Raw genomic sequence first — 27016 nt, forward strand, 5'->3', positions numbered from 1 at the left:
TTCACTTTCGGACTATTTGGCTTTACTAAAACCGACCGGAGCCCAGAAAGATCACTTTATCTTATCAAATTTATCATAAATATCTCTATTTTAAAGCACTTGTAAAGTAAAGAATTACTTCAAATGAGTAAAATATGCATTGCGAACATTTCTGTGTTATCATCGTTTCACTTGTATCTGATATTTAGAAGGTGACTGATCTGCAGTTATGTGCCAAAACAAACTGATCAAATAGCATAAGTTTAAGGCATTACTGACAGTGTACATAAAGAAACTTAGGTCGTTCGGTGCATGAATAGTAATGTCGCTTGTTAATCAAGGAATCAATTAGAACAACACGCAGTAACTTTGATAATATGCTGTTTCTGCTACTTACATAATTCGAATTGACCTAACAAGAGTGTAGCAGATGGTGGCAACTTCTACAACCGGCCGCCAGCATCCTGGCTAACATCTGAGCTGGCTCGAGGTGTTATTTCCTTGTCTTCTTGGATATTCTATCAAAGGATAGTACATGAAACAATATTTTTGTCCACGTTCGTATTAACTGATATTGCTTATACATCGAATTTATGTTTGATTAATGCAGAGTTTTTGAAACGAACGAAAAACAGATCTAAAATTTCATAAAATGGCCAAAAAACCCGTAAGACCCTGACATTCTGGAGTGGCTCAAAATGCCTGCAGTGGCCTCGTGTTAACCGGAGGCCTTTCCGAGGGTAAATACTGTTACTTGAAATATTTTCAACACAAATAAAGTATTGATTGCTAAAATTTCCGGCATTCGGGATGATTATTGCTATTTTTGTCGCCGGGAATCTTCTCCGTTGCTGGCAGAGTTTTCATATAGCAATAAACAAACAAAAGATTAGCTACTCAACTTGTGTTAATTTGATCTGGGTCTAGGGGGTGACTGCCGATAGAGGCCTTTGCTTAACCATCACGTTGGTGTCAGTAAAAATATTCGAGAAGTTCCGAAACGAGGGTGGGTTGGTACCCAATGTTTTACGTTGGGTTTTTTCTCAACGCTTACCATTTGCTCGTAAAAACTACCCATTCAAGGAAGCTTTCACTAATAAAATCCAGCCGATTTTTCCACTGGCACGTGATTTCTGTGCTCGTTTTTTTACTACGGTGTATTTTAGATGCTGAGGAAAATCTTCTAAGGAGCCTTCTTGTTCCGAGCATCTATTGAGTTTCATGAAAGCACAGATACATAAGAGAACGTAACTTTTGCATCCAATATCATTATGATTTCTTTATGTAAACCAGTTCAGCAAAGTTTAGGCCGGCGCGAGTAAACAAAAAGCATCGCTCGATTCTGATGTTTGGTAGTGTAGAAATCTATTTTGAACCTAGAAGCGCCTTAGAATTCTTTTCGGTAGAACACGTCCATCTTTTTTTCTTTTTTCACAGCTCTTGGGCGCTTAAGATGCCAAACTTTTATCAGACTTCATCACTAGGAGTACTGCCAGCATGAATCCAACTCATAATAATCTAACAAAACCGTCTTTGCCTGGAAAAATGAAAATTCGATTTTTATCGTTGCACAAAATCTTGATCGTTGATGATATATTAAACCTTCTTGTCTACAAATAATGTCTATATGAGCACTGCGCTTGGGCATATATTTATATCCTGAACCGAGCTCGTAGTTAAATTGCCCCTGTTAGATGTATTAGCCCTACGTAAACCTCGAAAAACTCACTTGATCGAATATGGTTAGTTGCTTTAGTGTTTGTTTCACGATCTTTAGGTTCGATTCTTACGCATAAATGCTAGTGTATGAATGACTTCAGAATAGGCAGAGAGCTTCGAAGGATTCAACGTGGAAGATAGATTCGTGGCGGTCCTTAAAAGCAGCGCGAAGCCGCAAGCACATGTTTTAGTTTTCCTTCGATTTCTAGATTGTGCTTTTTCGTGGTCAATCGATTCCGGCCTTTGAGGATGATTTTCCGTCATGTCTCAACCGATGCGATCGGTTTTCTCACAGGCTGACTGCCTCTTAGCTGAGACAGCATCTGCTGACATGTTCATTCAGTTTTGTTCGTTAGATTCTGAGTTTCGTTAATTCTGTTTACAACGAGTAACTTCTATCGTTTTTAAAACTCTCTCAATGCTGCAACGCTATCATACCGGACAGAGGTCGCGTCGATTATTTAAGCAAAGTACTTTGATTAGCGTTGCGGATAATGGAAATCTGTAAATTGAGAAATCCCCTCTAAGTGGAATTAGATGGTGATTTAAGCGCTGTCATAGGTACAACGGAAACGTGCAATACAACCATGCGCCATCAAGCTAGCATTGCAAAATATCTACAATGCTTACTACATACAGTTCGGAAGGAGTTCGATTGCTCTCTAAGAATTCGTGTCTTAGAAAATTAATTGTAAGTTCCCTAAGATCCCCAAGTCTCCCAAGTTGTGGGATTCTTCGTCGTCACATGTTCAGCTGTATTGTTGTAGGCGCCAGTACACCGATAAGGCCTTCCGCAAGTTTCTTTTCGGTCGCTTTTTCCGAAGACGCCTAACGTGTTTTCACGTTAATTCGTATGATACTTACCACTGCCATACCTAACCTTGTATCAACAAATTTTTTACATATTTTTCTAATTTCGAGTTCTTTACCGTTCTTAGAGGGAATTTCAAAAAATTGAAAATTTGATTAAGAAATTAAATGTTATTTTGCCCTAGACTATTGACGTAATGCCCAATGTTATGCCTCTATTATATTAGTATATATAATAGATATATAAAACGAAATTATCTATATTATATATAATATAGTATAATTTTGAATGAAATCTGCATGCTCTATGTATGGCTTACTTTCATTCTCGAGAAGATACTTCAGTTCGGTGCAACCAACCAATGGACTACAAAGAAGACCTATAGACGAAGATTCTTGTAAGGATTTTCAGAGATATTTAGAAGTCATTTTGAACATTACAAACCTTCTCCTACTCAAAAGATTTAAGTTAAGGGAACACGTTTTCACGTGTCAATACGCTCTTTTATAAAACACAAGATTACCTTTAGAATATTTGACAACAGATTTGGACCCTGATGAACGCAACTATTTAGCGATGCTTCATCGTTTCGGCGTGCTCGTGCATCTTTTACCACTTTTGGTGTGGGGAAAAAGGGGGCGAAAATCATTCTACCCAGTAGGTTGCCTTTTTCAATCTTAACAAAAAATTTGTTTGTCAATGCTAAACCGGCAAATAGTAGACGAGCCCGTTTCTTTCCTAAGGGATGCAGGTTCCGCAAAACCATTTGTCAAATATCTTCGAATTTTTCCACCTACAACTAATTAATCCCTCTTTTTTCAACCTTTCTTGGCTTTTAGAGGGAATAAGTACTAAGTGTTTGTTACCTCTTGCAACTCTGATGTTGTCTTTAAATGCAAAACTAACTTCATATCCCCCACGGTCTTCGCACTTCATTGAATCTATGAACAGCTGCATGAGATTGTCACCTAATTCCCAACAACTCATTCTTGGGTGATGCTTATATTCCTATTTTTTTTAGATTCAATGAAAGAAAAATTGTGTCCGATACGTTTGTTTAGCAATTTGAAACGGCTCATATAACGGATGACTCATTGTCCAATGCAGTACGTAATCAAATTAAGTGGGAAACGCATAGGACCTCGTTTCCTCCATCGCCGTCATTTATTGAATGTTGCTTTTCGAAGAAGAACAAAAGAGCGAATAAGTATTTAGTTCGAGGTATACAGAACAGCCGTTTTTCATCGGTATCTATACAAGTTAAATAACCCGATCCGGTCGGTATTTCGACTAATCTTGAGCAAGGATTCCGAAGCGCACGCCTTTTTCGCTGATAAAAGTACGTATTTTACGATTTGAAAAAGCTTTATATAGTGGATGCTGATAGGACTCATGTGAGCGAACCGACTCTGCAGGCTAGCTTCGCAGATTTTCTAACTTTAAGTTCTGGCCAAAGGTTCACCTATCGAAAAAATAACCATGGTTTCTTCTCCAATGCAGTTTAATCTAAAAAAAAAGAAAAAGCTGATACAAAACTTCTTGTTATATCAGAATTTAAAATAATCTTACATATTTTTTTGCGCCGTTGCGTGTCGCCAATACGTAGCCCGTACGTAAGATTGCCGACCTATTAGCTATAGGCTATAGGCTATAGGCTTTACAACCTTGAAGTTTTCTTGCTGATTTGGTGCGTATTATTGAGTAATGCCTACCGTTGCATCCAGGACAGTTAGTTCGCTTATTGGCTAGGACATTAAGATAGTAGATAAACATTAAGATAGTAGATAAATATTAAGATCACAAGACAAATGCGCTACTAGCGCTAACTTGGAACACATATACCTTATTCGACTTCTCCATACCATTTTTTTAGGGTTTTTGAAGTGTTGCCGAAAGCTCTGACGATGGAAATTTGTGCGTTATGCGCGTTTCATGTAAGCCTGTCGATTAGACTGGGCAACATGTTTCTTAATTTCAAGTTTATTATCCGAAGAAGTTCCCTAGAGCCTCTAGTTTCGATGCGTTATACGACTCTGATCCTCTTTTAAAAAACTGCGAGTAAACTGCGCCTTGATGTCGAACGGGCGACATTCAAGTGTTATGAGAGGTAGAAAGACAGATAATGCCTCTGATGTTTTAAAGTCATGTTGACACAAAATGATTAAGTTTGTCCAGTTGATAAAGGTATCTCGTATCGCATAACCTTCGGGTTTCAGCGTGTTCCAGCTTCGCATCTTCTGATTTCCCGTAACGTAACGAATTGATATTGCTCGTCGTCAGAGAAATCTAAGCGATGGATATCATTGCTAGCAAAGCAAAAGAGAGCTTCAAAAGCCTCGTGTAATTACCTAGGGGCTTCAAAAAAAAACGTCTCGCAAAATATGATTTTGATGAGTTTTCTTAAAGATCTCTGCCGCGCTAATTCCATTGATGAACAACATATAAGGGCATCTTAAATAGCAGCGACGGCTTTGCTGCACGGATGGTATACGATCGGAGTTTTATGGAACACTGGCCAATAGCTTACCATTCCATTGCACACAAGCCTCGAATGCTGTAGGCTTAAAACTTTGTTTTGCTAGACTGTTGGTAAGGTGTGTAGTAATTACCAGACTTGCTAGATTCAAACTGTTTCCACATTTATGACGCCAAACGTTGCGCGCTGCGACTATTTAAACGAATAGAAACACGTTACGTTTGATTAGACTGTAATCTCAGGCGGATCTATGAGTCTCGCGCTGTTTGGCCCTGATGTGCTGGAACTTAAAATCAACCGACCGGAAGGGAACTACATGTATGTTGCATGTGCAAAGTTTAAATGGTGCATTTCAAACAGAGAATGAACGGATTTGCCGAAATTACTATATTTTATTGTTCATCGTCATCGAGTATGCCATAGACACTTGAAGTTTCCTATAGATATATATAATATGCACTGCTTGTTTTTTTCTCTAAAACAATATTAGTCCTGTTAATGCAAACTGGGAAGTTCAGAAACAGTCGGTTGTAACGTATGTTTTCATGTTCAGATATCTCGATTGTTTGTCTATGACAGCGATGTCGGTGACATGACGGTGTGTCTAGATTTTTGACAGCTTAAAAATCCGAACCCCAGCATTTGGATAGCTATTGATTTAGCATGTAGGCATTATTTAAGAAACGTGTTACATTGTAAGCTTTTAATCGTCCCCCTTTTTCTATCAACGAAGCGCCCCGAAAGCTTCGAAGCAGAAGCCATTATATTCCTTGCGTCGCGTTTCGAGATTGTGCCCTCGTTAACTGTCCTTAAATTAAATTAGTAAATGAAAACGCGTAATACGATTTTAATAGATTTTATATGTGACACCAAATCAAGAACTTTCAAAGAGTGAACATTTCATACAGCAATCTACAATTCAAGCGCCTGTTTTTGGTTTCGCACAATATCATCAGCTTATATGAGAACTATTTAACGCTACTCCTCAATAGACCTTCGTAGCCTTTACTTCTATTACTCATTAAACTTCTGCGTCACACAAAACCCCTACAGCATGAACGTTACCTTTGGATGAACATTAAACACGCCTTAGATCGTAGAACACTTTAGATCATCTGGCCACGTGGGCGACAAGTTTGACATTATGAACAGAGCTTTCTGAATTCTAATCAGGTTTCGGCTCTTTTCTTCGTGTACACTCTTCTGTATCTATCTGTATGGGACAAACGATGAGTTAGCAACAGACAGATAATTCTATCGAAAAAGGTTTGACAGAGCCACAAGTGTGACACTTCAACTAGAAAATTAGGTTCTCTCTATAAACTGGCGGTTCGAGGTCGTCCCTCAAATCTCGCGGACGCGAATGTTAGGAAGCCGTGTTCGCGTCCATTTGCTTCGGTGTAGCAGTCTTAACCTTTGTTTAAGCGGATCATATATGCTAAGTTCACGATGGATGTGTGTCCGTGGGAAAGCGTTGCGCCTATGACTGTCGATGGGTCTACGCACAGCAAACACTGTTGCGAACAAGGGTAGAGCAAAAAAAAAAAAGGCAACGCAAAAAATACGTAATGCACTAAAATCTCTTACAGTCGACGTAGTCTCTTATGCGCTGTTCTAGCGCTAAACGTTCGTATATCCGGCACTGGCCTGGTAATGGCTCGCACACATCTCCTAATTTTTCTGTGTGCTGGTGCCAAAATGTTATACAACGTGCCAATAGTTTTCACCATTTCATATTTTGTAAGCCAGTATAACGTTTGATAGAATTCTCAAATTCTCAAGGGGTACAAATATAGGTCCTCGAACCTATATTTGTACCCTTTGTCACCATATAACAACAATCCGTTCGTCTACAAATACGATACGCGTTGTACCATAGGGTAAATGATGTGCTGCCATAACGAAACTTTTTGTTCAAAAACACATCGTATGACGATCCGCGGCTCTCTTCAAGGTTAACTAACCGTACGTAGAATAATTAATAACAGAATAGTTTTATTTAATGCTTTTACACGCATCTTACTTAGCCAAAGTAACTACAATATGTATACAATTATAACCATGTGTATATACACGTGCCTGTGAAGACGACATCGATCACCCTCAATTGTGACCAGTATTTAAACTACTAAACCTACCTAGTGCCTAAAGGTACCTGTTTTGGAGTTTTGCTGTTATTTAGAAGTACTATTATTCAATGAAAGTGCAACAGAAATACATATTTGCTAATCGTTCGTTAGCACAAGTGCTAAGTACTCGTAAAGATTCAAACAAAATAAAGACTTTATTCGTTTTTTTTTTTTTTTTTTTACTTATTTCAGGTCAGTAACATGTTCATTATGAGTTTGGCAGTGGCAGACCTGACTGTCGGCTTGATCGTTATGCCGATATCCTCTGCCTATGCTCTGGCCAACGAGTGGCAAATGGGGGACTTCATTTGCTTGTTTTGGCTATCGGCTGATTACACCGCATCAACGGCATCAATACTGAACTTGCTCATCCTCTCATTGGATCGGTGCGTGATTTTCTGTTCGTTTCATGGTTATTTTGTATGCCCCATTCAGGTATGTCCTCTTATTCTCCTCTTCAGTTATTGACATGCAATAATGATGTATGGCTCCTTCCAGATACCTTAGGTACCGTCTCGAACCTCACCCATGATGTTGCATTGAGAATTTTGCCTAAACAATAATTAGAAATCGAATAGGCCAACCAAGTGTCAAACGGCTAGAAAGATATGGGTCGAAAGAGAGAAAGGAAATTAATTAGAACATAGAAGTAAGTTACCATTGTCTTATTTCAGTTACTATAACTTGACTCGTTGACTTTTCAGACAGGTTTGGGTAGAGTATACCGGAAAAGACGTTCGTAGTTAAAGCCATGCCTTTAAAGTGGATAGCTATAACTTGGGATATGCGATATATTATTTGTTCTAATTATAGGACGGTAAACAGGAGGCTCAAATTGATAGAATAGGTAAAAGAATCTGTAATGAAGGGCCAATAAACTTCAGTCTAGATAATAGTCTGGTAAGTGCCAAGCACCTAAATAGAAAAAAGCCCGCAAATCATTTCAACCTGGGTACAAAGCTGACTAAAATCGCCTTATCAGCATAACTACGGGATTATTTAAAATTAACAATGACTTAGGAGCAAAGCTTAAATCTACTACTAATATATTAGCAAGTATATCGATAGGTAAATTATCTACGTATAACCCTCGACCAATAGTTAGAGGCGGACCCTTTTAATCAGATCCACGGTAGCAAAGTATTTATTTCTTTCAATAACTGCATAGGTTTGTATATCTGCAACCGCAAATTTTCCAATAGTAGTAACAGAAAAACACTCCTCGCCTAAAGGGAAACGTCAATACAAATTTAACAATGGTTCTACAAAGAGTAGACGTAGCTCACAAGGTACCTAGCCGCAGTAACAAATCTTAAGACGAAAATAAATGGTGCTATATTAAGTATATGTCCATCAGTGCTATCAAAGCTAATGCTAGCATTTGCTAAGGTTTTTTCCGGATGATAAGCGACCTACTGTTATGAGCAGGTGTGACTACTGCTTAACAAACAGAAACAAAAACTCTACTTTTCTTACGTGAACACTCACAATCGTATTCATGTGGATAGTAGACAATTGTCATTGTGTGTTCTCGTACAAGTTTGACCTCTGAAAAGGGATCGGTTCAACTTGTGCGGTCTTGTCTATTGCGCAGCTGTTATATCGATGCTACGACTCAAAGGGACCTAATAATATAGATGAGAAGTCGATAAAGTCAATGCTTGCCAAAGCGAAGAGCGCCAAAGGTTTTCGCTGACACCCCCCCCCCCCCTTGTTCCCCCCGACACAGCAGTAGCGTCGCAATTATGCTTGTCATCATAATAAACCCACGCTACAGTACGTGTTACGCATACGATTACGCTGGCCAAAAAAAAAAATAGAGTACAAAACAGATTTATTTTGATGGGTCAAGAGGAGAAGTAAAGATCGGCCACCCCCTGAGTTTATCTAGATTTTGTAAATTAGGTGCCAGCTATTTGTTCCAATTTGGAGACCACAGATGTGCGAAAGTGAATTTGTATTTATAGCCGGGGCACAGCATTGTTTTTCATTTTGAATAATTAATAACCAGTTGGAAGGCGTTGTAAACTGGAAGGAAATGATATTCATTAATACGTTCGTTCGTCCGTCCAGTCACGGTCGCCATAGCCTGAATACGCGTAACGCCAAATAAGTGCTGCTTGAGCTACGGGGAAGTCGCCCAAAGAACTGTCTGTTTTGAAAAAGAAGAAAAAGAGAGGGAACGGATAGCTGCGAAAGACATAGGGGCCTACAACGTTACAGTAAAGAGACTGTAGTTTGTTTCGAATGGGTCAAAGTATGGCTAAGATTAGAAAACTCATGCAGAACAAAAGCTGAATCATAAACGCAGGGTTCGTGAACTAATCTAACATTGATTAATATGGACATTAGTTTTTTTTTTCGTTTGAGCAAAGTAATTGCTTTATATATGACCTAATAACACGTTACATTATGTTAATCTTCGTGAAGTGCTAGGCAATTGTGGTCTCCGCTGAGATCCGCTACGAAAGCAATTATTAACCTTCAATTACATTTAAGAGCTTAACCCGAAGCAATCGTAACCCTTCTCAAACCCTAATATCACAAGAAAAGTATAAGTACTTGAACTGGGAACCGAAAAACGAAGTAGCCGTTCTGTCTTAAAAAAAGATATGAACCCTTCTAGCTTCATATCATTAGAGTATATCAGGATAATAGCTTCGTGCATCTGAGTTGAAGCTTATCAGAAGCAGCGCCTAGGAGGCACGCAGTTAATACGCTAGCTTCTTACAGCTATAATGTCTTACCTACTAATTCTAATGATGTTCTGAACGGTTTTTAGGTAATAAGTTATGAGCATAACGTCTATAAAATATTCCTATTATAGTGAAGAGACAAAGTGGAAACATTCCGTCCTTAACGCTAACAACAATCGAAGTGATCCCTGATAGCCTAAAAGTACGATGTTCAGCTGATCACGATTTCTGTTCGGCGAAATCCGCTCAAGAAAAAAAACTCTGTATTTTTACATTTTCTTTTTTATTTTAAGGTATTGGTCGATCACGTCTCCACTTCGGTACATGCGAAAACGGACAAAAAAGCGCGCTCTTGTGATGATCGCGTTTGTGTGGTTCGTGTCGGCGATGTGGATTGCACCTATAATATTTTGGCAGAAGTGGTACCCAGATGAGTCCGGCACGGACGCTTTTGGCAGTTCAGTACCCACGAACGAGCATAACTATTCAAAGAATTGCGAAACGAAGTTTAGTGATAATGTTATTTTTAAATTAACGGCTTCCATGCTCAATTTTTATATTCCGATGGTGCTCATGATTGTGTTGTACTTCAAGATCTTCATGGAAGTAAAGAAACGGTCGAAGTTCGCCATCGGCGAGAATCAGATTTGCTATGGGACGCACACGATCTGCAGTTCACCGGCGAGGAGTATTTCCCGAAAGACGCTTGCCAAAGACGTAGACTTTGTCAGTGATGGGAACGAATCTCTGTCAATGCACGAGGATGGAAATAAGGTCGGGGGAACGTCGAGCAGCTCGTCCGGTTCACATCAGGGCCACCAAAGTGGAATTAATCACAAGCATCTAGTTGTTAGCACAACAGCGACGAAGGAAAAGAAACGACGAAGGGGTCGCAAATCGGATGAAGCCATCGCTGGCGATGGACTAAGCTCTGAAGGCGCCGGTTCTGACTGGGAGCCGGAGCGAGATAGTGGAAATAGCGGAGACAGCTATAAAAGTACCGTGGCCGTACCACTTCCACCCTTGTCATCTGTACCTAGCCATAGCCATGGTACCACCAATGCTTGTACCCCATGTCTTATTCACGTACGAACTGATGGAGCCAGTGGAGCTACCGTTACTCATAATAAGGCTCTAATTGAGCGCAAAACAAATATGCGTACATCATCTAATGGACCAAGTCCAAATTCAATTGTGGTAAGTGAACGCTCTACTCTGCTTTTTTAAACGTATATGTCTTTAACACTGTTGACATACGTTCTATTATGTTAGAGCAGACAGAAAGGTCATTTTTTGATGGCATTATAGCTAAGACCGTGCTTTCTATGACAAGTAATAATTTCATTTTGTCAGTATTATCAGGAACGGAATCGTGAATATACTTACCGTTCTAGCTAGTGAATATATTTACCGATTATATAGAACGAAACAAGCCGAAAATCCAAAATTGTGAAAAGAGACAAAAAGTTCGACGCTTAAGATCTTGCCTCGTACAGCCTCTAACAATAATAATTCTTTATGCTGTTATATACGATCGATCGTAGTTCTCTCAATCCCTAATCAGTGACTGATTGATTGATCTATAGATTCCAGTCGCGGTATTTTGATTCTTGCCACGTTTCGTCTGATATTCGTCTAAATTGAAATCGTCTGAATTGACATTGGTCTGGTTTGGCTCCCGTCAGTTACACTTTAGCGATCCATTCCACAAGCAATTGCGAAGGAAATTTGGAACTTACATAATTGCTCTATACCCGAAAATAACCCTTTGAGCGCAATGATAGCACCAGATCAAGACAACAGGCATTTGTTGTGTTGAAAACTCAAGGTCCGGGTAATCTTGTTCCGATACACCTAGCCCATTCAATTTAAAAAATTCAAGTGCTTTGGAAAGGCAAACATACTTCCAGCGCTTCACTTTCATTTTAAGGCATAGAGAGTATTATCTGCTATTGCTTTTAGGGGCTGCCAACTGATTTACAAGGCTAATTCAAGCTTGGGCTTGTTATCAAAGAGTAAGTTCCCGTTGAGCTTACAACTTCTGCGATACAGACATAAGTTTCGTCGTATATCTCACACGATCACTAGAAACGGCTAATCAGTAGATAAGACATGGAAATCCAAATAGGATCAAATCTTCTCTATTTAGCTAATTCTGTACAGCCGTAATTGAGAGACGATGCCCGAATTGGCCTGAGCAGCAATTTCCCAAGTAACTTAAAAGATCCTGAAAATATAGCTAAAAAATAACGATATATAAGCTTATGCATTGGGATTGAAATCAATTAACTTGAAGTTTCTGTAGGTTGATGACTCTAAGACAAGTAAAGGAAGATTACAAATATTTTCGTGCTAACTTCTAACTCTCTATTAAACTATGCGTTCGCTCAAGACAGGATTGTATTGATTTTCAATGCGATTAAGTGCCATACATTTGTCAGCAAACACGATAATATATCCGGCTAGTTTTGTCATTGCGTTTTTCCTGAGTGTACAATACTAGATCTTAATTTTTTACGTATAAGCATTTAATTTAGAAATTATTATTTGCTTTAACCTAAGAAGTTTCCGTTTGAGAAGTGTTTTTCTTTTTTATACATTGGCCTTTAATTCAACCTATATAAGAACGCATGTTGAATTTTACATATACTCGTCGGGTGGATTCGTGCTATGACCTTCGCTCTAAAGCAACAATAGTAATAATAGCTATAGAATACTGAATATAGGGGGAGTCATGCATAGTCTGTCACAACGGCGGTGTCCGAGTTTTATACTACTGATTTGTTTTGCGGTGATATCTGTTTTCTTCACTTTGAAACTGAAATTTATCGAAGTTTTCAGTAAGCCAAGCAGTTCTCTTCGGGCAGCATGTAACACGACATAAATGGGAAATGGAATAAGTGATTTAACCATGTAGCAGAGGCACCGACTACGTCATCTATTGCAATGGAAACGTTCCAACGACATGTCTATCTTCTCAAGCTTCCGGTAGCGTATTATTGTAGTACACCGGCGTTGTTTTGGGGCTTCGTTAACAGTCTCTGGGACCTCTCAACAGATGTTCAACAGCTTGGTCTGGACTCCAATCAATACATCGCGAAAACTTCATTTTCTCATTTGTGATTTGGCGAGTAGGAACCAATGCCTCTGCTTCATGCAGCGTTATCGTCGTGTACATCCAATTGTTGTAAATCGTAATAATTTACTGCACGTCAATGTACAACGCAAGGGTTACATTTTGTAAAATGCGTAGCGGATAAACCAATTTTTTGTCGTGTCATAGATTAAACATTTGGAAATTTCTGAAATTTGTGTGAAGCCTTGATCTTGAGGCGGGCAATCTCTCTTCTCATGCCGCTCAAAAAAATCCTTTGTGGTTTATTTTGCTATGGGTTTCAGCGGTCGTTCCCCAGACAGCATCTGTACTAATGAAGTAATCTTTCACGTTCTTTATCATCCTCTGATGTGCTTCTTCTAGGAACTTTTCTCACCATTGTCCATCCAAGAGGAATAACTTTCTCCTAAGCACAAAACTCAGTGGCTGTATGAAGGAAAGGCTTGCGGAATGCATAACGAAAGATTGTAGCAGCCTGAATGAAGTGATTAAATGAAGGACTTCCTAAATATTTCATGTTCATTATTTTCCCGGTTCTACTACCTCGCTTCCTTTGTTCCGCTCGCATAATCGAACTCTACGGCGTCTGCCTGCTTCACACAGCAGCGCTCATCTAAACTGAGAATGCTTCTTATCTTGTTTCTGAGACACTATCGAGAGAAGAACAGATATAAACAAACATTCTGCATATATTAAAATTGCTATTACCGATGGTCACATTTATTTACTGTGGCGCTTATTCACTGAGATTACGAGACGTAAACCGTTCAATAGTGAAATATTCGTTTTTTAATTATAGCCCATAAAACTAGTATAATTTTTTTTAACCATTTTGATAAATTTTCGATTTCGTATAGTCTAAACCCCATTGAGGATTTCTCAGACTAACCCGTTAAGGTTTCCTATAGTGTGAGAAGCAACAAGAATGCAGATCGCCGATTTCGGAGAACTTTTAATCTGTAAGGGGATCGTCCAGCGCGGAAAGGTTGAATAACAGCCGACCTCCAATCAAGTTCCGAAAACAATGTACCATGACATGTACGCTGCCTTTTGCTAGAAAATGATTTTCGTTTCGTACCAGAAGCAGCAGATGAACACGTGTCCATTAGGACAAACAGCCTACCAAAGTAGTCCTTAACTTAAATGCACCACCCTGTAATTAGCGATATAGGCAGATTACTTCGGTAGCATCGTCGTGTCGTTGAGAAAAAGGCTTCTTTGACATTCTTTTTAGGCCCTTTTCCTATTAGCGTGAGGCTAATAATCTACAGCAATGGTGCAATATACATTTTAGCTACTGGCTATACCTTCAGCTTAAAAATAACTAGCCGCGAAAGATATTTTAGCTCTTAGAATAGACTCTAATTAGCTGTGTCGTCATTTAGAGAGACGTGTACCTAATTCTCTATGTAAAAGCGGTTTGAACTCACGGTAATTCAGTTGTCTGTGACGACGACTGAGTGTCCGCCTATGTTATTAATTCTAACATTTTGTTTGTTTCATATTCACAGATTCTTCCAAATACCAACGGTAATAACGGTAGTTTTTATATGTCTCGAAAAGGGCGGAAAAATCGAAAAGATGGCAATTCGGGTCGGGAAAATTTTGAACTTAGCGAGAAGGTTAGTCTTTAAACCTGGGTTGCCTCGAATTCTACTTGTATCGTATTCCAATTTTCAACTGAAAAATTCTAACCACATTAAAATCAAACATAACAATAGACGCAATTACATTATCTTCTTAAGAAATTTTTAAGAAAAAAAATTTGCCAATACGAAAGTTCAGTACCTTCGCATTAACCTATTATTATAGGATAGGAACTACAATCTTATGCTCTCCTTTTCTGGAGTTGTTACAGGTGGGTCGGGGAGGTGGTGAATCAAACGTTTCAACATTTTTAGAGAATAATCCCTCCGCAAGTGGTTCGATGAAACGATGTCGGGCACCTTTTCGTTTACGAGTGACACGAAATAACTACGCAGCTAATCTTGGACAGCAAAAGAAGGCTGCCAGACAATTAGGCAAGTTCTTAGTTTGTTGCTACTCATCACTTTCAACTTTATTTAACATCATAGCGTAGAGTTTCCAACGCCAACCTGTGCGTGAATTGCTCATTTAATAGGGATCATGTCTGTATTAAAATCACAAGTTAAAACATGACAAAAATAAGGTTTCGTAACGTATACTACATGAAAAATATAATTGTAACATAAGCCTTTACGAAAGATAAAAAGTTGCTAAATAAAAAAAAAAGTACGATCAAGGCGCCATTGTAGTCACCCTGTTAAGCAAACCGAAGCACACTTGCGTAGTCCTAGACTTGTCCTGCACTTCTATTTATTACTACTTTGAGTTAAATTTGTATTTCTCTTCTTGTTCTGAAAAGTAGAGCAACGAGTATACTTCATGATTTAAGGTCTTTAAGAAAATAATATTTTATATGCTTTGGTAAGACGATAAAGTGTAATTTTAGTTGAGCTTTTGCGGCTAGCAAAACATCGGGTGTACTATTCTATTGAAACATCACGAAAAATCAAATCAGCATGACTTCTAATGTAACAATAAAAACACTATGGATAAGAGTCATAGTTAGAACAATTTTTGACAACCTTAACTTAAACTTGTCAAGTCGAAATGAGCTAGTAGAAAACAGAGGGCCCCTGCTTTATAACAGCATGCTCGAGCAGACTGTATAAAAGACAGAGTTCGAGTTCTCAATAGGAAATAACTGACCTTGCAATATTTTCCTCTGAGTAAATATAGGTTCGAAACTGTTAACTTTAACTTGCCAAATGATTTCAATGCGACCAATCTTTATATTGCTATATCACCGCTGGAGTCTCCAGAAACTTAGGTTTTTACCACTTTCGATTTCTTAAGGTTAACCGAACTATGAGTTAAAACATAACGCAAGTTTTCAAAGTTCGTTTACACATTAAATTCGAGCCTGGTTTTCGAACTTAGAATAAGGCAGAGACAACTGCATATGTAACTTGTCCCGTCTAAACGATAGGCCTTTCTGATAAGCCCGGAAAAAAACCCAATACCAATTTGAATTTCGTCTACTAATACCTATTTACGTATATGTAGGAGCCAACAACAGTGCTATTTGAGTCACATATAAATTTAGGCGTAGATACGACCGAGGACCGCCCACCATTTACCTACCTTATTTTAAGTATTAGTCTAAGTAGAAACATTTTGTTACCTTAACACACATAATTCAGCCTCAGGCACTTTTTCAGCTTTCGGCAAAACGTGCCCTTCTCGCGACGATTTTGGTCGGCAATCGATGTGGACACAAGTGTCGTTTGTTTCAACCCTGACTGGCCCGCGCCAAGCTATCTACTTAGTAGTACTTTAATCTGACACTAAGCTTTACAAATTACTCAACATCAATTGATTCCGTAGATCAAACGACAATTTCTCATGTCGACCTGTCGTCTCACGAAGATCTTGACTGATCAATTGACTGACGACCGGACCGGACCGGACCGGCCACACAAGCTCCCCTAATCTCGATAAGCGTACTTCTCTATGTATCAGTAACCGCAATCATTTATGATTAAATAAGGCTTGCTATCGACGGCCTTTGGGTTGTGTGCCTGTACAGTTAACTTGCGATAGAAATAGCTAATCGATCATTCTAGTCGCTGCTTGTCAATGTTGTTCGTTTTTGATAAACAAGACAAAACAAAAGTTGGCCTGCAAAAATATTTACAAGTCGTGCGTAGGACCCGATGCATTGTTTAAAACATTACCTAACATAGCTTGTCCCATAGAAAAACTTAACGCTGTTATTATATGATTATCATATAGATATTGTGTAATAGGTGATGCTGCCTGAAGCTATAAGGTCAACTTTGTCTTAGTTGTGTCATGTCAGCATATGGAAACACGCTTTTGTTACGATGTCGTCATAGAATGTTCTCATCGTTAATAAGAAATTCAGCCTCCATAATTTACAATACTTAGTTAGAGAAATACTGTCCTTGAGAGCTATGATTTTACCTGTTGAGGTGTGCCTCCGAGATTCACGAAAAGAGGATATCTTAGTCTTCGGCTAGCGTCTTCTAGACGTGTAAGATACACAGTATAAACCATGACTGCCAGATGAATCAACGGTAGTAAAAAAAAATGTCCTTATGGTTGCTAAACTGTTCCTAACGTATTCGAACGAAATTAAGCTTATTTGATTGAATTCAATCAGTACCTAAACCTTAAAGCTAGGTATCTATTGTCACGCGAGCGCATCGATAGTTGTACGTACTAGTCTGCGATTGACGCAGTGTCCTTAATCCACAATGACTTTTCTGTTTGCCGCCTTTGTGTTTACAGGTTTGTCACGTGTTTACAGATCTGTTACCCGGGTGCTAAGCGTGCAGGTACACTTAGTACATTTTTCATTTCGAACACTCGCATCTCTCACGCTGACCTAATCATGTTAGTTAAGTTAGATTGTATGATTTCGTGAATCGAGCCTTTGTCAAACCAAGTCTAGACGTTTTCCTAAAGACATGTCTATAACAGTAGATCAACGGATATGACAAGATTAGCGCGATCTTGCAAGAGTTAGTGCCACTAGGCGTTCAGAGGAAGGTTCAGGCAAAATGATGCACCTCTGCAGTTCGAGGCAGTATTTATCATCTACGTCAATTACGATTGTTCCCCATTCACAGAATTAAGGCTCTTTATCAATGAGCGTATAAACCGAAAGCGGCGAATGGGTTCCTCAGTAAACCTCACAATTTCGACCAGACACTAGTTACCAAACAATATATATATTTCTTTACTTTTATGTTATATAGTGTGTCGTTAGTGAGACTTAACGGGATTATGTGCACACCCTCGACTTCACTATAAATCGTTGTAGATTTGTAAACGTATGTAACACACGCATTTTGGCCAGCCTCGTGCGAATATTCGTTAGGTAAGAACTCTCAAAATACGACCGTTTTCAGTCAAGATTATCTAATATTTCAATATATTTCTTATTATCTGGACTAACGAAACAATTGCAACACTGCCAGTAAACACTTAACTCCAAAAGACTGCCAATAACAACATCTCAGATAGCTGCGCCGGGCTAAGCTTCCTTGCTGCTGTAAAATTTCGGCAACTTCGAATGGCTGAGAAGTGGGTGACGCAAGCATGGGCTTTTTCCCCATTTTTGGCACCGATAAAAGCAGTTTCCTTCCCCTGTTTCTGCTGCTGCTCTTGTTGGACGAGCAGCTGATAGAACCTATTTGCAAATTTCTCCCTGTTGTGCTCGGTTTAACTGTCCCATATCCTCAAGTGGCCCTTGACCGACGTGCCATATAGTAGCCCTAGCAGTCTCCAGTTCCGCTACATAAACTGGTTTAACGAGTCAATTTTGCTTACTAGTTACAATCGTGGATCAGCATTCGCAATAGACAACTATTTACCCAAAATCATGCGTAATCTCGATAATTATACGGGTTTGAATGGTGGAAAATTGGCTTTGGAGAATGGTACGTACCCGGTACTCGATCTATTCAAAAACTGGTCTCGAGCTGCATAGAAGAAGTTCATGTAGACGAATCAGCTTAAATCGACTGTAATTTACTATAGGGAATCATCTCTTCTAGCCATAGCCATAGCTTTTGGTATGAGAAGCGTCTTCTTTTAAGCTTTGTTGAAGCATTGACTTCTTCACACAAAATACTTATTTGTCTATAGTGTGCACCCCACCCAAGTTCGTATAATCCCACCCTATAGAGCTGTGTTGGCCAACAACAAAGGTTTCTTCAACCGGTGTCTTCTCGAAAATGAATGCATTGAAGTGGGCTACAAAATAGAAGAATGTGTGACGAATACATTGGCGCAATTATGTCTTCTAACGATAACGTTAGGTAAATTCTAACCTTTACGTTTCCAGACTATCTCTCGCCTACGAAAAACTATACTACACCAATGAATCATATAAAACCCGTAATGAAAGATAGGTACTAGTTAGTGATTCATGAAGAATAGTTTAATAAATTTGCTTCAATATAACGATAATGCTGTACAAATGGTAGTTGTCGGCTTCTGCCTACAGACAAATAAACAATTTCTAGTTCCATCTAGATCGTATGATCATAACTAGAGAATTTCCGTCATGAAGGATATTGGGGACGTCCGAAATTGGTCGGCGGTTATCTTTTTTGCGTATTAACAAAAAAAAAAACCAAGCACTTCTATGTAGTGTAGCTACATTTACAATATGTTAGTTTTTTTTTTTTTTTTTTTTTTTTTTTCAGATTAATATAATATCAAAACAGCTGGAGTTATTGCTGTCGACTGGTTAAGTACGAGCTCCCTATTTTTATGAGATAAAACTGACGATGCACGGTGATAGCTCTGAGCTATGGTTGGGTGTGTGTTAACATACGACATCTCAGATATGGTAGGGAGGCCACCAACAAACACACGGCGCTCGCAGTGGGTGATTTCAAGTAGTACTATCTGTTCGTTACATCTATCAGAACTGTACACTGCGTGAACTTCGGATACATTCGACGGCACCTCGTTCGGCCATAAATTCTAAATAGCTCCAAAAATAAATCTGAAAAGTTTTGGCGTATGTTGGGTCGAATCATTGTGAGTTTAGCCAGTCACGCTTTTCGGGAAACCCAGGAGATGGCAAAAGCAGCCAGAAATAGTAAATGACTGTTATGAATACTGTGCTTCTAGTGGTAGGACGCTGCACTAAAACGAATGCACAAAATATTGGAAGGTACCGCTGTTATAATGCTCACAATTACGCGACCATTTTTTCGCCATGCATTCCTAATATATCTCACAATAGTAGTGAATTCTTTGCCTCTTGCGTGGCCCAAAGGACGCCAAGTTAGGAGCCACCGGCCCATGATACCCACATGAGCCATACACTAGGTCTTCGCAAGGTTGTGCTCCAAATTAAATAGACTATTTTAGGTAGATTCTTACTGTGTGTGATTTATTTATGGCACGTTGTATGCCTCCTTCAGTTTCAAATTTATTTTACACGTGGAGTCAATCTCTATGGGTTTTTTTTTTTACAAGGAAACAGATTCGCCGCTTAGTCCAATGCTGCACAATAGGCCTAAGATAGAATATTCTGAAGGCAAGAGCCTCATTACGCCTGATGAAAGAGCGGGTCCTGTACGCTAAAGAAACTGGAAACGACGTTTTCGTCAACCTTGAATCATACTTTATTAAGTGGATTATAACGTTACGCTTAGACCAAGTAAAGTTTAGCGTACAATCTCCTTATCGGAACTCATTTCGGATGAAGAACACATAGAAAATTTTCCAAAAACCTTTTAGCCAATGCATTAACCAGCTTGGATTGTTTATGTATTTGGTGTGCTATTAACATTACAGGCGTTATCATCGGCGCCTTCGTAGCGTGCTGGTTACCGTATATCGTCGTATTTATCACGACTGCCATTTGTCCAGCATGTATTAGTTCTTCGCTCCATACAACGGTCATCTGGCTTGGCTACCTGAATTCTACGATCAATCCATTTCTTTACGCGCTGTGCAACGCTAACTTCAAAATTGCTTTCAAAAAAATGTTTTGCCACCATAATCCTCACGCGTTTATGCTAAGCCATCGGTCTGTCGATAACAAAGCTGACAATAACCATATGTTTGCCTGATGCTTCGCTCAGAAGCTGCTTCGCTGTTGGATTCGTCGTTTCCGTTTATTCCCGGGAATAGCGCCTGCGCGAGCAGCATCCGATCAATATTGTCTTCATAAACTGACTAAATATTGATAAACAGTAGACGCACAGTAGAGCGACGAAACACAAACGCGTGTGAAGTGTATCATTATAGCCCAAGCTTCTTAAAAACTGAAAAGCTTTTTCAAGCAACAGACATACTGGAATAGGTGATGGAGCGTAGCACGGTCGAAAAGTCACGTACATGGCGATGTACATCCAGGCACTACAGGCAAACGGCACGACAAAACCAAGCGGATATATCAACGAATTCAATATGTTCTTGTTGTAGATAACAAAAAGAAACACTATTCGAACTGTCGGCGCTTGTTATCATGATCAGACGCCGCACGAATTTTGAGTGACATGGGCGGAGTAGTCAAAATTTCGTAGGCTGCCAAGCGATCACTCAGCCTTGATCTCTGTTAAGCAATGATTATCAACGATTTATTGTCGTGCACAACTGAGCACACAATCAATCTGCGCACAAATAGTCAGTCCTCAGTTCTACTAAGGATTTACAAAAAAAAAAGATACCTTAACGGAGAGTCAGCTGGTGTCTATGGAACGAACAGGAGTTCCACATTGTGATAACGTCCTCTTCCTCCTCCTCCTCGTCCTCGTCCTCGTCCTCCTCCTGGATGCAGCTAGAATACGTATTCATCTATTGTACTGTGTATAGGGAATACATAATAACATAGGCTAACGTAGGCTATATCAATAAAAAGAAAACGAAAAAGGGAAGACCAAGCTTATGTTGAAGCAATGGCTAGGCGACATCGTCTCGCGTGCCGTGCTGATTTTTACAAGCGAACCCATTCCTGTAATTGCCATCTTAAGATAACTTGATCGCCCCTTTTTCAGAAAAGGACTTAGAGGAGAAATCTTTCACTAATATAGACGCAGTTCTATAGAGATCCGCTCATAAAAAACAACTGTACCGAAGCCAAAAAAGCTCCTTTGTAGGATCGATATACATGCCCTTTACATATCTTACAGCCAATATGTCTTTGTATATCTCCATTAGAGGAATTTGTATGCTTGTACAAGGAGTTTTTGTTTCAGAGAGACGCGTTTTTGCGGACATAAAGGACGCGCTGAAACAGGATGATCGTACGCCTTTAGCTGCAAATAACAGCCACTAGGGCCGCAAAGCGTATACGGACGCTCTGCGATCTTCGCGGTATATGATGTAGGTCGCTCGTATAGAGACTACACTGAACTGATCGACGTTGTTACTGAACACCGAAAATAATAATAATAAGTAGTGCTAGCCTTGTAGAGTTTTCCACTGCTACAACCAGTAGCTAGATCACTCATTAAATCTCAGAGGACGATTGTACAGAGACACACATGTACATGCATCTATACACGCTTCCGTCTATCCGGAATGTATCCGCTATCCGTCTAACGTACGCGTTTTACCAAAGCGACAATTATTAGTCTCCAGACTTCGATCACTGTGAAAATAGCACACACATTCGTACACTGATGTCTGAGTTTGGTCCTGCGCCTAGGTTGCTGTATATGAAAAAGTGTACATATTGCCTAGCAGAAGCCGCCAGCGACATCGTAATAATAATCAATTATTTAGTAACCTAATACCTAGGTGATATACTGATGAGAGATGTTGTGTATGAGCCTTTCCTTCCAAAAATGCACGAGACCTGCTATTTTTCTACCGTATTGAAAGAGGATAATAATCCTTAGATAATAATGGAGGGGAATGTGACTGGCGTCTACACTCAAAGCGCGTAATGCGGATTGCTCTATTCTGGGGATTAAAGTATTACATGTAAAAACGAGACATGTTATAATTACCATTATTCAACATTTAGACTGAATAGCTAAAATCATAATTTCAGCTGTATTAAAATATCGATAGTAGATAATTTTACGTACGCGCGCATGTACATTTGTATACTCGCTTAAAGAAATCTGTACATTCACGAACAATACCTGATATCCTCACGAGGCGAAGATTGTCGAAACTGCATTTTCATATGATGAGTCATTGCGACAACGATCAAAAGTAAGAACGATCAATTGTATTTTGAAAGATTGTAACGGTGCGACATTTAAAGTAAACCTTGTCGTTTAAATCGTATTCAACAGGATCACCTTTCAAAGCACTTAGTTACAAGATTTTCAATCGTCCAATTTGCTAGCGTCGCCTAAACCATGTTTGCAACACTGCGGCGGACTAACGGTTCAGATGATGGCTTCCTATGATGGGATTCCCAAGCGGGAGCGCTATGCTGTTCCCTAAGGCAATACGGCAAGTGTGAACTTATACTGATGAACGGAAAAGTTTTTAGCATAATGCTTTATAGAAAAAGCACATATTGTCTAAAGACGCGCCCGTATTACGACATGATCTCTGGCGTGCTAAGTTCAATTTGTAAGGGTTTAAAGCATACGAGATGTAGAGTGTCCTTTAGTAGGCCTTCCAAGCGCAAGTCTGCGTCATTCTCGCTATGCTGCACCTCAGTCAGCGTAAAGGATGAAGTACGTTTTTTGAGTGTCCCCTTCAAACTCTACCCATAGGAATCTATTTAACGAGGTTTCCTCACACTTGCTTTGTGGGTTTTATCTTTTACCGACCTTCTACCTTTCCAGCTGAGTTAGCGTTTAAGATTGCCTTTTCGCATTGTCGGAAAGTCGAATTACTATCGGCACTGTTGTCCACTAGACGTCGCTTACCACTGCCGAAGTATTAGTTGTCTTTTTTAAACTCTCATAGCGTAAACTTTTGAAGAATAAGGAATATAACATAAGGTGTCATGGCACTGGCCGATGCTAACTATCGCCCTGAGAAGGTCTTATCTCCAGATCACCCCTGGACGGTATAGGGGTTGTGATGGGGGCGGTTTTTACGGTGCTAAACAGGAAGTCTCTTGCATCTTAGTCGACTATATTTCGCAGCGGTGTAATCGCTACTCCATTATTTGTGCTCGTCATGTGATACGTGTGGCGACATATTTTCCTGTGCTATAGTAACGGTTACTAATTAATTTAACTGGCTTCTGTTAACAGTTCGGAACGTTCGTACATAGTAAGAATGTTGTACAAAGTAGGACTAATTTGATTTGATTTGAAATCCTTCAGACCGCGACTGTTGGGTCCGCCGTACCTGTCATTCTAGTTTGTTTTACTACGAGGCTATATCTCAGTAAATCTTGATTTTCTGTTAGAATCCATCTGATATTCTCTTGCCTTGTTTCGCAAATTCAGCTCCGTTGACTACTCCTCCAAGGAAAAGTGCTCTCTCGGTAGGTCGACCTATGGTTTCCATATTTTCCAAAAGTGTTACAAAAAAGAATATGTACATGCTTCTGCAATGTACTATTAATTTCCTCTTTGTGGCAATACTTCGATGGAACACAAGAAGAAGCCAGAATTTTCAGAACGTAGGGATTTCATCTTTTTTTTTTTCTTTTTCCATAGGCTAGCCTTGCTGGCCAGTTGATAACCGTAGTTCCGGTAGTTTTGTCGTATGTATTTGGTACTGGATATTGGATATTCATAGAAAAAACCTTTTGAAACTAAAGGTCCTTTCCCTTACATCCTATATACGATATATTAGTATATGATATATTAGGCTTTAAGCAATTATTTCTACTTTTGCTAATTATCCGCGTTAAATAATATGAAAAATGTAGTGAAAGTGCATTAAAAAATGTCATAGATTCATGTAAATAAGAACACTTTTGAGCTAACCTTGAATATTACAATCTTCCATGATTTACAGCTAACAAAGAAATCCCTATGAGAAATCACATCATCTTTAAATTTTATCACCACCTGAGACTGGTTTAATCACAAATCTGATCAAAGAACGACAGCGATGCCGAGATGCCTTTTTTTACTGGCTTGTTAAAAATAAGCCCAAGTACGAGAATTCTGAACCTGATAGCGATACGAGACAGTTCCTTGCGGGCAGTTTTGTTGATAATTAGGTTCTAAGTTGAAGAATTTTTCAAAACATTGATAAGGTTTTTTTTAATTTAACCGAAGAAAATTCCGTTGTTGACTAAGGCGGGAAATGGGAAAAACACTTCTTTGACACTTTAAACACCTAGATAGAAGGTACATCAAAAACAAAGTAACAAACCTAAAATAACAGAATATTAACTCCATCATAATCAACGGAACAAAGTAAGTTGTTTTCATGTAAATAAATTTCCAAGCGTTAATGGTCATGTCTAGTATGATTTTGACTTCTTATTGTTATATTCCATTTAAAAAATCAACAGTCCTCGGGTAAATAATGCAGCTGAGGTATAGCTCAGCGGTTTCAACGACAGTTCAGCTAAAACACTTAATTTAATCTGTATAATGAAAAAACACATTAAGATATAATAGAAATTTCATTCTGCATATAACAAATACGGCAATATTCGGATTATTGAAAAGAAAGTGTTTGCCAATGTTGAATATTTATACGAAATTAGAATTAGAAAACTTACCCGGAAATGCTGTATTAATGTGGTGAGTTACAAAGTTCATTTTTTTGTTTCGTGGATAAAAAAAAATACGATATCCCGCAACCTTACAAAAAGTTTCAATATATAAAACTTAGTTTGACTCAAGTTATTTTTCATGGTAGAGCAATAATGATTTCATATATTATGCAAATAAGAATATCGCGTTTTAGAAAAAGAGCTATCTAGCGCCTATTAATTATATCATTAATATAATGTATTGTGTATACAAGTAATGCTATCAATGTGGGCGGCTTAGCAATATTGTCTCGTTTAGTTTCTTTTGACCCGTACTGATGATGCCTAATAAAAGTTTAACGGAACGCTTTTGAAATTCTTCTTTTTTTTTTTTCGTTTAAATGTTTTTGGTAGGAGCGTTTTTGATAGAGTGAGACTGTTAATTTTAAAGTAACCTTTTACGAGACGAATTAGTGGTAGGACTGACCAAATAGCACGGACAACAAGTCCGTTATATCTAAAGCAAATTCTCGATGCGTATTATATTTGACCTGAACTACTTAGACCTATTAGAAGATGCACCTATTTCGTGTATTTCCTACGTTGTTTTTCGATGTAATGCCGTATCTAGTTTATTGTATCTGATAGGAGCAGTGATGAGAAAAACGACAACTAATTTTCAAATCATAGGCCACAGGCGCTGTTTGCTTCGAAATCTGCGGTAGGCTTACGGCTCAGTTGGGCGTTCAATGGGGAAATCGGCAAAAAATTGGCTGTATTTGTCCATTCCGTTATCTTAATCCCTTTCGCTTATACATATATATATATAAGTGAAACATCTTGATAATTTTCACTCGCTTATATGAGATGTGTTGTTTACTTATAATTATTTCCATGATGTAAGAACCCATATGACAGGTCTGGTCGGATGTGGGCCAAAAACAAGGTCGTGATATATAAATTCAATCGGCTTCTATGGTGATGACGCTGCGGCTGCGTACCAGTTTCATCGACGTAATTTACATGATGATGATGATCAGTGAAACATTGGGAGCCTACAGAGCACAGAAGTGTACAGAACAAAAATTTCTCAAGTAAAAGAGGTAACGCGGTGCTCGGAAGATAGTTTCCTTATATAGGAAGTGGTTCAGTAGGACCATATTCGTACCCTGAGACGTCACACATAATGCATATATATATCACAAGACATTGTATAGGCAAGGAAGCAGGTATAATTAAAAACATTAAGAAATCTCGTCTTCGACAAATAAAACGTTGAGGAACCCTGCAACTGTATTGTATACTGATAAACTCAAAAAATATATATATATATACATATATATATATATATATATATATATATATATATATGTATTCGTTAATGTCATTGTCTGACAGACGCAGAAGTGGGAAGATCTGTCTAAGAACAAGAAATAATTATAAGCCAAGGCTATAATGGAGAGAATATATTTCGTTATGCTGTATAATGGTATTTAAAAAGGTATAATATAAATTGCATCTGCCATTAATGCGAGTCAGGGTGTTTTTTATACCGGCTTATATATTCTATCGTAAATTGATACATATGTAAAATTATAACATAGTATCCTTAACAAAATGTACCATGTGTGGGTTTCTACAACCTTAATCTTAGCAGAACAAATGTATCTTTATCTTTTGGAGTTACACAGCTGGTCTGAGCGTAGGAGGGGGAAAACATATTAATCACATCTAGAAAAGGCCAGGGCTATATAGGCCAGAATTTACTAGACGCCCCAGTTAAAAATAGTTGCTACGGAAAAAGAAAAATTATACCGACCAATATATTTGCTAAGGATTTCTCTACTGTGCGGCCTAAAATTAGATATCAATAAAATATTAGTTTTCGAGAAATAATTAATTAGAGACCTCTATGTCATTATCTAATGTAGCCTTATTCT

The 27016-nt window shown here is 38.7% G+C and overlaps 1 protein-coding gene across 1 annotated transcript in view; it reads left to right on the plus strand.

Moving 5' to 3' along the window:
* LOC111245672 (histamine H1 receptor-like) overlaps positions 1–24845 on the plus strand; it is a 156417-nt gene extending 131572 nt beyond the window's left edge. Inside the window, exons 4-8 of the mRNA XM_022794322.2 lie at positions 7307–7500; positions 10104–11007; positions 14437–14547; positions 14784–14946; positions 20294–24845. Of these exons, the coding sequence (XP_022650057.2) occupies positions 7307–7500; positions 10104–11007; positions 14437–14547; positions 14784–14946; positions 20294–20571 (1650 nt within the window). The 3' untranslated portion in view covers positions 20572–24845. The remainder of the gene's footprint in view (positions 1–7306; positions 7501–10103; positions 11008–14436; positions 14548–14783; positions 14947–20293) is intronic.
* The last annotated feature ends 2171 nt before the right edge of the window (positions 24846–27016 follow it).

Source organism: Varroa destructor, unplaced genomic scaffold (assembly GCF_002443255.2).
Source record: "Varroa destructor unplaced genomic scaffold, Vdes_3.0 BEIS01000002.1, whole genome shotgun sequence".
Classification (NCBI taxonomy): Eukaryota; Metazoa; Arthropoda; class Arachnida; order Mesostigmata; family Varroidae; genus Varroa; species Varroa destructor.